This window comes from Urocitellus parryii, chromosome 3, assembly GCF_045843805.1.
Source record: "Urocitellus parryii isolate mUroPar1 chromosome 3, mUroPar1.hap1, whole genome shotgun sequence".
NCBI classification, from domain to species: Eukaryota; Metazoa; Chordata; class Mammalia; order Rodentia; family Sciuridae; genus Urocitellus; species Urocitellus parryii.
In genome coordinates, this window is record NC_135533.1 from 54,456,353 (window position 1) to 54,467,706 (window position 11,354).

Below are 11,354 nucleotides of genomic sequence, written 5' to 3' on the forward strand. Positions count from 1 at the left end.
TAGACAAGGACTTTAATTTTCTACTGCTTGACTCAAAATACTTTTTACCTAACTATAACTTGGTGTAATGATAATGACTGTTTGCATTTCTTTAATTCACAAGAGAAAAATAATTTTGGGATGGGGATGTGGATCAGTGGTAGAGTGCTTACCTAACATGTATAAGGCACTGGGTTTGATCCCTGGCACCACAAAAATAAATAAATAAATAAAACAAGTAAAGTAAAGGTATTTGTCCATCTACAATTTAAAAAATATTAAAAAAATAATATTATTGCATTATTTTAGGAATGTTTTCTTCAAGAAAATGTGTTTCTCTTCTCTTTTTTCTAAGGAGAATGAGTGAAACTAATGGGACTTAATACGCACTGACAACACTGAAGCATTGAAACCTGACTCCTAAATTTTAAATTTCTTTAGAAAAAAAGATATCCAAAGTAATTTTGTATCTTTCATTTTTCCATTTGTTCTTTTTGGTCAGTGGAAAAAACACCAGTACCTAATCCACACTGAATGTAAGGGGAAGGATAATATAGGATTCTCAAAGTAGGAATATCAGTAGCATCACCAAAATAAAGATTTAAACTATTATGCACAATCATCAATCTACAATCAATGACCTCTCTCTGCTTTTTATACAACCAATCATACTTTAACTGAAAAAGAAAAGGAAACAGAATCACAAAGATTTAGTTTGGGTAATGAAGTAAGATTAATGGTAATGAAGAAATTAAAATTCATAACCTCAGAATGTTTTCTCTTTGAATCATAAGAAATAGGTCCAAAGATATTAATTTACTATGGATGAGAACGTGAGAACAAATAAACTAAGAGAATAGTAAAGGTACTTTAGATACAATCATTCCACAGAACATTATTGTTCAACAACAATATCAACAATATTCATATGAACTGTTACAAAAAAGATTAAATACCCTTTTTAGTTTTTCATTCTCTTCCATGAATCTTTTGGCAGCCTTATTAGTATTTTCTGCTTGACTTTTAAGCACTCCTTTGTTTGATAGTTCTTTTGCCAGCTGAGTTATAAGTGTAACCAGACGTCTCAACACTCTAAGGAAAAAAATAATAATAATGCATCACTAGATCAATCAGTAACTGTGACTTTAAATCAAAGAGCCATTATTAAATGACTCCCTATAAGGTACACAGGTGTGGGTGGTGGAGAAAGTGATGTTTAAATGGAATATATATATTTATTTATATATATATATATTTTAATATGTATGTATATAAGTACATATATATTTAATCCAAGTCTCTTAGTTAAAACAAGCCTGTGTCTTATTCCTTTGAAATCTCTGTTAGAAGATTAGCATTTAGAAAAGTTTCAGTGGTACTTTTTTCTCTTATTTTGTTTTGCAGTGCTGGAGACAGAACCCAGGGCCTTGTGCATACAGTGATACTTTTCAAATTATTTTTCTAGTACAGCTCTTTAGCATGAATATAAGACAGTAAGGCCAGAATGAAAACCTTTTTTTTTTTCTGACCAGTTCAAAAGTGGTATTTAAAGGCATTATATACATTTGACAGAGCCTAAAAACTGCTCATTCACATCTGTTCATGGTAACTTCCATTGTTAGAAATTATAACTGATCTCTTCAATTATTCATTCAGTGATATTTACTGAGGAACTGCTAAGTATTAAACACTATGCTAGGCACTCGGGACACAGCTAAAAATGAATTAAGTCCCTGCCTTCAAAGAGTTTAGGTTCTAGTTGGAGGACCAAAATAGTATTTAATTACAATTGTAAATGATACTAGGAACAAAAGTATATACATGTAAGAGAGAATATAACAGAAGTCCTACCTACTTTTTGGGGGACTGATGGCTACAGGGGGCTTCTCTGAGAAAGTCTAAAGAATGAGCAAGGGAAAGGAAAACAGGGAAAGGAAAGGGTGTTCTGGTAGAAGAAATAGCTTGTGTGAAGACCCTAACATGGAAAGGAGCTGGCTACACCACAACTCATTTGTTCTAAGAATGAGTGAATAGTGAAGGTGAGTGTGGCTGGAATGTATGGTAAGTATTAGAGAAGAGTAGAAAGAAAGGCTAGACAGAGAGAGACAGGGGCCAGATCAAGCAAGGTCCTATGGAATTAGCAAACCTATAAACAGTAACAATTACTTGCCATTTGGTTATTTCACCTGAGTTCCTTTATGAAGATGTTAGTGAAAAAAAAGTCTTCACATATGTGGAAAAAGTGACAGAGAGAAAGAAAACTAAACAATGTGTTAAAATTGTGATTCAACTTTTTTTTTTTTTTACTTACAGCCAAAAAAATAATGAAAATCCAGAAATGTAAAGATTTCTTTGAGACCTAAAAAGTTTCATCTGTGTATGTTCATAGGCACCAAGTTTGCTAGTTGAGCTCTTGTCAATGGTATGAATAGAGGCATATTTCCTTACTTCTCTCACAGCATCTATTATAGTAAAAGAGAAAATACTTTGTTTTTAAGAATATAAAATCATTAAAGAAAGAGAAGCAGTTTTAGAGTAACTGATCAAACTTTTTAATAATTGACTTTATGTAGGGGGCTCTCTTTCCTTTTTTAGCACCTGCAGGGTAAGCAAGTAGTGATTGTGATAGATTAGACATTATAGAAATGTCTGTTTAGTTCCTTCATTCATTTTTGAATTGGGTTATCTGGCTTTTCATTTGTCCCCAAGATGTCTTTTGTAGATTTTTTTTTTCAAGCCGAGAATTACATAATGGACATTCGTCAAATGATTACATCTCTGTAGTTTTGGGATATATAATACTTAAATTGGGTATATTTCTGATTGGATCAGTTCAATAATTTTGGTAGGTTACTATAGCATTAAAAAAATAATCCAGCATGGACTGTCATTGGTCATTGTATTGTCTTTCTAGCTATACTACAAACTTTTACCTTTTACTCTATCCTTAAGAATGACGAAAATTTCACCTATTGACAGTAATTTAATGCAATATCCCATTACCATCAACTCCAAGAGATGATCCTATTTTTCTTATAGTATTAGCATTTTTAGTAGCTACTATTACTTTAAATAACTACAATTTTAGAAATATTTAACAGGTTTGTTAAAATGGGATTTGATCTATGGTGGCATATACTATACATCTATATGGTGGCATATACTTCCCTGACTAACAATTGGATTACACCTATTACTGGAAATTTTCAAATAGTTGTTCCTTTGATTTTTTCAGTTCTGACAGGTCTCAGTTCTAGGGGAACTATTTCTTTCTAGTGCAAAATAGATACCAGCACATATGTTTAGTGCATTTTAAAATTAGAATTTCATAGTTATTTAGTTATTCTTAATCACTGGATTCTTTCATGTTCTAGAGAAGGCAACCATCTTAAATGTTTTAAAGCCAAAAGAGGTACAACAAGTTCGAATGCTCCCATCATGTGACCATTAGCATTCCTGGGGAAGTTTTTGCCACATGAGAAAAGAGATTCCAGTTTGAAAATTGAGGCCATTTTGACAATCATTTGAATTTATTTTTTATAACACTTTGAGACAAAATTCACAGTCTGTTTGAACTCAGTTACTTCTAAAAAACATGGTGATTATGAAGACTTACAGAATTTGTTTTGATTAAAAACTTTAAAGCCCTTTTAACTTCTAAAATAAAAATTTCAAACATGCTGAAAACTATCACCAGTTAGAATGTCCTTAATCTGAAATGCTTATATTCAGAAGTATTTGGGATTTACTCATTTTAAATATTTGCATGTACATGTTAAGATATTTTAAAGTCACATGAGATTCATTTAATTTTTATACAAACCTTATGCACATAGCCTGAAGCCAATTACATACAATTTGCTTAGGTTTTAAAATTATTTGTAATAGGCACATTATAATGATACATACTAGTGGGATTTGTTATATCTCTCTCTATATATGCATATAATTTGATCAATCTCAGTCCTCACCACCTTCCCTTTTCTCTCCTCCCCCAATTTGCTTGCTGTACTGATTTCTCCCTTCTATTATTATAATGTATTATAATCATATATATATAAGTGGGTCCATTGTGGTATATTCATATGTGAATATAGCATAATTTGACAAATTTGTTCCCCCCCTCTGCCTCCCTCCCTCTTGATCCCCTTCTTATACTCTAATGGTGTTCTTCCTATTTTCGTTTTTCATTTGTGTGTGTGTGTGTGTGTGTTTGTGTTTTGACTCCAACACATGAGGTCAGATGTGGAAGTTTCCACTGTGGTGTCATGTTGGTCTTCAAAGTTCCAGATTTTGGAATATTTTAGATTTAAAATTTTCAAATTAAGGATGCTCAATCTTTCCAAAAAACATTTATAATCCCATTACATCGATTCAACAATTATTAACAATCTGCCATATCTGTCTTTCTTCCTACATAAATTAGTAATTTTTTAAAATAGAGTTTTGTTTTAGATCTTATCGATACAACTATCCAGCTCTGCAGTTATCTGTGGAAATAGGCATAGATAATATGAGAACAAATAGGAATGGAAATGTTTCAATAAAACTTTATTAACAAAAATTGGCTTCGGATCCATAAGCTGTAAATTGAAATACAAAAACGTTGCTATCATAAATAAAAAAAAAACCCAAAACAAAACAAACAAAAAACAAAAACAGAAACAAAACCCCTAACATCTAACAATTACTGTAAGTTCAAATTTTGGCAGTAGTCTCTAAATCTGTGGTGATATCATTTTTTTTTAACCAGGATTTAATCAAGATGCACAGTCCACATCTAAGATTCCTTTTGAGAGTTTAAAGATTCTATTTCTTTGTTCCCTAGCAGCTGAGCCCTTGGATGCTTAGAATACCACTTTAACAGAGGAGTGTATAACTGGATGCCATGAGAAACAGTATCTGATAACTCTGAAAAGTGGGATATGCATTATTGCATTTTAACCTTCAAATAAAGTAAGAGGTTAATAAGAATCCCTGTACTTCCCTGAAATTAATGCCTCTGTATACAGAATATCAAATGTGTATCAAAATATCAATATCTGCTGATCTCCTCTTGATTTTTAGAAATCCACCCCACCTTTTTCTTTTATCTTCTCTAGCTTCCAAATATGAGAAAAATATATGACCCTTGACCTTCTGAGTTTGACCTATTTAGCTTAACAAGTTCCATCCTGCAAATGGCATAATTTCAATACCTTTATCTTTATTTATTTAATGTGGTGCTGAGGATTGAGCCTGGTGCCTCGCAAATGCCAGGCAAGTGCTCTACCACTGACCACCAGCCCATGTCACATTTTCTTTAACCACTCATTTGTTGACAGACACCTAGGCTAATTTGGCTATTGTGAATTGTGCTGCTATAAACTTGAGTATCAAAGAGAGATCCATAGAAGAAAGGGAACAATGGGTGGGAGGAAGTGCTGAGGAGTGACACTGGCCAAATTATATTGTTATACTGTATGTACAAATATGTAACAGCAAATCCCATTATTATGTACAACTGTAGTGGACCAATAAAAATTGTGGCAAAAAATCAATATCTATCAATATAATATATAAATTCAACTACATGCCAATATCAACATCAACATAACTAAAAATCAAGAAATTCATTAAAAAACAACTAGAGTTATGCTTATTCAAAGGAGGGATCAGTACTAGTACTTACCTAGAAACAGAACAATCAATAGAATTATAATGGTAAGAAAAGCCTTGTTCCAAAAAGTTGCAATTTTACCCCAAACATTAAATGAAAAAATCTTCTGCCATCTGCAAAGCAATATAGGTATATATTAGGTATATATTTTTTTAAAAAAAGGTGGTTTTGAAATACTTTCTAAATAAGTAACATTTTTGTGGTAGTGTGACAAGTAAAAACAAATAGAGGGCTGGGATTGTGGAACAGTGGTACAGTGCTTGCCTAATGTGTGAGGCACTGGGTTCAATCCTCACCACTGCATAGAAATAAATAAAATCAAGGTCCATCAACTGAGTCCAAGGGATACAAATAAAGATAGAAAAAAAGAAATAGAGAAATTTGATATTTATGAAATAGAGAACTCTCTCAAATTTAATAATAATCTGACATTTGATTATCTTCTGTCTGGCAGCTTAAAAAAAAAAAAAGGCTTTGTTTTTTTGGATACAGTAATGCAATGTTGCCCAGGCTGTCCCTAAAATTGAGATCATCTTGCTTCATCCTCCTGAGCAGCTGGGATTATAGGTGTGTACCACCACACCCAATTAAAAAAAGGAATTCTTAACAGTAAAATGTTGTATTGTTGATCAAAGCTATTTATATCATCTTTCCTAGTCAGAGTGATGACTCAGAAATGACAAAAGTCTATTGGTCCAAAAATTAGACCATTTCAGGAGTAAGAAGTTTCTCTGTATATTTATTTTTATATAGTGTACTTTTAATATCTACTCCAAATAAAGATGTTTCTCTATTTTAATCATGAGAGAATTTAAAAAATTGAGGTACTAAATATATAAAAAAGTGAAAAAAATCTTATATAGCTTGATAAATTTTTACATATGTTTATATCTATGTAATTTACCTACAACCCAGATCAAGATCTGAACACAGAAGAATGAGATGAGGGAAACAGTCTAGGTGGAATAGGCAGTAGAAGTAAACACAAGAGTTAAGAAGGAATGAGCAATAAATGGCAAAGAGTGACAAAATGATCCATCTTATAATTTGAAAGGTAACAAACTTTGTATAAGAGGATTTTAAATTAAAAAACACATTAACTGAGTCCAAAGGAGACAAATAAAGGTAGGAAGCATTAAATACATTTCAAGCAACTTATAATCTTTAAAAAGAATTTTAATTTAAGATTACGACAAATTATTCACTGGTAAAATTTGTAAACAACTCTAAATATTAATGACTTGAAGTTGATGGGAAAAGGGACTGATAACAGATGGAACAATTTTTGCCTCTATACTTTCTTTTTATTTAATTTTTTATTTGTTCTAAATTAGTTCTAAGAATATACTTCTATACTTAGTTCTATACTTAGAATTAAGTATTTTTATACAGGTGCTATTCAAATTCTATATTACAAATCTTTTATATTACAAAACTCTTTTAAAACAAGAACATAAGTGGTAATACTTTGATCTATGTCCAAATGTAAATTCACTTAACTTCATTTCAAAGGTCAATACAAGAGGGAATGGAAGTGACTCTCTATACGGAACAACCAGCAATTAATAGGAAGACTCAATTCAAGAGCACCTAAACCTTGCTATATTATTGATTCTAAGCAATCCTACACAGCTATCCTACTTAATTAATACAATTACCATATGAGGCATTATCACTTCAGGAGTAAGAGGTCTTATTATATAATATACTTTTATATAATATAATATTATATAATAGACAGTACTATTTCTATTTTATAGAAGGGGAAACTAGGTGGAGAGTCAATAACTTGCCCAATGTCACAGTTAATAAATAATACCAGAGTGATTTTGAGCCTGTGCCTTTTATGACTGGGTTATATGAGAAAAGACCAAAACTTTTTTGTTGAAGATTATGAAGATACACATATAAAAGGTCAAAAGATGTGTATACACAAAGGGACATAGTATAAGTTATTTGTGTGTAAATATGCCATATTTTCTTATGTGTATTTGTACATGAGAATATTTATATATCATGTGCCCAAACACCCACATCAATGTAACAGCTACTTGATCCTGATGGATATAAAAAATATTTGGAAGAAAGAAAAAGGCTGATCTCAAATTATGAATCACTTTGATGGAGAAAGATCAACTGAAGCAGCACTGTTTTTTTTTTTTCTTTGCAAATCTTCAAGCCTTACTTGTATATTGGATGTTCCCAAACAAGATTTTTCTCTTGTATATATAAATGAAGCAAATTTTGAATATATAGAAGTCCATTGCTGCAAATACTAACAAAAATCAAAAGAGGCATTATGGAGGGTTTAAAATGAGAGGCAGTATGATGAAGAAGCAGCACTGGACTGAAAGCAAGATTCTTGTTTGGAATTTGCTGCTGACCACGTAGGTGATCTTGGTTAGGCCATTTGCCTTCTCTGGGTCTCAGTATGTGATCTAAGGAATGAGTTGGGTTGGATGAGATAACTGAAGATTCCCTCCCCACTTACAATATGATTATTCTCTTTAGTAAGGAAAAAAAAAACCACCAATAACAAAACAACGTTGATAGGCAAAGACAGAAGTGAGTTGAACCAGGTAGATAATGAGCAAGTAGAGTTGTGAAAGACTACCTAGACCTCCAGCCATGGTAAAACTTTCTAAAGTTTCATCCAGTCCCATTATTTTACTACAGTGTAGTTTAAGAAGATATTTTTAGGATCTCACTTATGAAATATTTTCTTGTAAGTCATGAGTATAAACAAATATCTTGCAACATTTTATTACAAATCTGTTTTACTATCCATACCATCAAGTTCCTTACTATCCATACCATCAAGTTCCTGGATCTAAAACTAACCCCCTAATGAATAGATTATTAAAGGTAAAGTGTGTTAACGCTTGGGTTGAAATTTCTGTTCTTAAAGATCTTAAAAGGTCCTTTACTAAAGAAATAATGTTAATACATTGTCTGATAGCTTTCACATTTGGCCCTTTTAATACATTGAGTGGAATAAAAAGTAATAAAACGCCATCAATTTACATAGTTTACATAATGCCAAAACTAAAGAACTTACAGGCTTTGGTTTCTAAGTTGCCATTCCACTGCCTCAATTTAACATTTTTTAAAATACATGCTGTATTGTAAATATAATTTTTTTTAATTTTTTTTTATTTCACTGCTTCAATTCAGGGCAATAAAACAAAGGTAAAACCTCATGACAAGACAGGGCAAGTATCAAAAGTATGTAATCAACAGAATCAGAAGTACTCCCACTCGGCTTGTTTCCTTTGAGAAGGGAGGAAAAAATTATCATTTGTACACATAATAAAGTTTTATAAATTTTAAATAGATATTGTCATGAAACAGTTCCAATCTGTTAAGTAAGTTTTTAAAAGAATACCCTTTGCACAGCGGGCTCTGAAAACTTTTCAATCTTAAGAAAACCTTTCCGTATCACACTGCAGCCTAAAGGAGCTAATCCAATATTTAGTATTTTTAAGATTTGAAAGTTTCCTACCTCTGAGGAGGAATAAAAGGTAGACAGAAGAGTAAAATGAGTCCTATTTCGGCATAAAGAAAGGTTGCAACTGCCACCCATTGGATTGTCATTTTTTTCTTCACACCTGAACGGAGAAACATTTATTTTACTTTACTTCATTTGAAAGAAAACTGGGCTGAAGGCCCCGGGGCACACTGCTTCGTCAGAGGGCTGAACCGAGGCCGCGCACACACCCCGGAATGGACCGGACAGGAAGAGACGGGACCCGCCCGGGCGTCTCCACCTCCTCGGCGAGCCGCGCGGAACCCTAGAGGCGGCCAAAGGGCGCCAATGACTTCCTCTCTGGCCGGCCGCTGCACCTACAGTCCAACGCCTCCCTCCTCTAACGCTTTGCGGCCCTCCCGCCCCCCGAAAGCCACGGGCCAGCCGGCTTCGCTGGGTTTTTTAGCCCACAGCCTCGCGGCCCGCGGGTCTTGTCCGGCCTTACCGCGCTACGGCCCGCCTGACTCTCCGCGCAGCTCCGCCGCCCCGACGCGCGGGACGTCAGACGCCGCGACGGGGAGGGGGAGGGGAGTGGGAGAGAAGTGGGGGGCAGGGAAGGGGGAGTGGCGAGCGAGCCGGCTTCTCCCCGTCTTAGGCTGCCGTCCTGCTAAGGTCACCGGCGGCGAGGCCACGTTTATTGGTAATAATTGTTTCCTAATTGGCGATGGAGTCTAAGACGACTCAGGCTCGGGGCTCGCAAGTGTAACTTCTTCCGGAGGGCGGGCTCGCGTTTCTCCAGCGCGCCACCGCTTTTGGAGGAGCTGCGAAGGCCCAGATCTGGAAACCACTAAAGTGGGCTGCGCAAACCCAGTGTCTGCGGCGAACTCTTTTCCAGTTGGGGCTTTCTCGGAGGTTAAAACTTTCAAGTGTCCAGAATTAAAGTGTACAAGAGCCAAGACTGGGTGGTCGTGCAGCATTGTTTTTGAAACCACAGGAGAATCTGTAGCATTACAACATATTCTGTCCGTTTTCCCAGTTCTTTTCCATGGTCTAGGAAAAGGCAATACCCTTTGAGGTGTTCTTTGGGGACCCAGAAAAGGTGGCCGTATTTATTCACTATACATTTCCCAGGTTTTAAGATTTTTTTCCCTGTATTGACAACGTATCAGGAATGTAAATAAAGTATCACTTCTCAGAGACAGTTATTTTGGGACCATTAAACAAATGTTGAGAATAATTACACAATGTACAACACATTTAAGTCGGTGCTTCTTCTTAATTACATATAGACTTGACCATATATAAACAGGAAGAAGTGTGTGTGTGGGGAAGGACTTTGAACACAAATTAACCATAAGGAAGTTATTTTTAACCCAATACCTGACTCTTGGAACACTGGTACCTTCCCTATGCTGTGCATCTTAACTCTAGTGGTGCTGCTGTGCTTAAGTTAGTGTAATTCACTCCAAAGTTAATTTACCGACATCAAAATGATATATATGTCCCTGTTTGCTAATATATTATTTCTATTCTATTAAAATTTCAGTAACTGAGAAGTGAAAGCATAGAAGAAAAAATGTGGCAGTTTAGTGTTCATGTTCAAATTGATTCATTTAATATTCCCAAACTCGAATTAATGAATAAACAGGTTTAGAGAACTCCTTAATTTTTTGTGTTGGTCATAAAGAATATTTGAGGTATAAATTATTTTCACTGAAATACTTCTGTACTCACATTAACCAATAACAAAATCTATTAGTAACACTCTCAAACCATGGGAATTTAAATTACAATTATCAATTACAGAGAGGCATAAAAATAATGTCACTAATAACAAAATATGAAAAGTTGTTTTTAAATTAAAATCTAGCTACTATTCTCTACTGAATAGTAGAGAAATATATCATTTCTCTGGATAAATACTATTTGGAGATATGTAATCATTAGCTACGAATTTTTTTTTATAGTTAAGATGTGAGGGGACACAATTACTTTTAATCTTTTTAGATTCAGGAGTGTTTATCGAATTTGCAATCTTCTAAGGATCTAGAAGGCTTAAAATGCACAAAGTCTAATATTAAAGAATTCCATGAAATCTAGGCAAAGGAACTGAACAGGCACTTCACAGAACAAAAAATACGATCAGTCAACAAATATATGAAATAATGTTCAACCTCTCTAGCAATTAGAGAATTACAAATTAAAACTACACTGAGATTTCATCTCACTTCAATCAGAATGGCAATTATC

The 11,354-nt window shown here is 34.0% G+C and overlaps 1 protein-coding gene across 2 annotated transcripts in view; it reads right to left on the reverse strand.

Moving 5' to 3' along the window:
• Bcap29 (B cell receptor associated protein 29) overlaps nucleotides 1-9,704 on the reverse strand; it is a 40,331-nt gene extending 30,627 nt beyond the window's left edge. The window contains exons 1-5 of one of the 2 annotated variants that reach the window (XM_026395751.2): nucleotides 9,610-9,704; nucleotides 9,141-9,246; nucleotides 5,651-5,751; nucleotides 2,291-2,441; nucleotides 936-1,071 (exon numbers count right to left, since the gene is read on the reverse strand). In XM_026395751.2, coding sequence (XP_026251536.1) covers nucleotides 936-1,071; nucleotides 2,291-2,441; nucleotides 5,651-5,751; nucleotides 9,141-9,232 — 480 coding nt within the window. In that variant the 5' untranslated portion in view covers nucleotides 9,233-9,246; nucleotides 9,610-9,704. Of the gene's footprint in view, nucleotides 1-935; nucleotides 1,072-2,290; nucleotides 2,442-5,650; nucleotides 5,752-9,140; nucleotides 9,247-9,355; nucleotides 9,549-9,609 lie in introns of those variants that run through there. The other variant, XM_026395752.2, reaches the window with a different exon arrangement.
• Nucleotides 9,705-11,354: the final 1,650 nt, after the last annotated feature.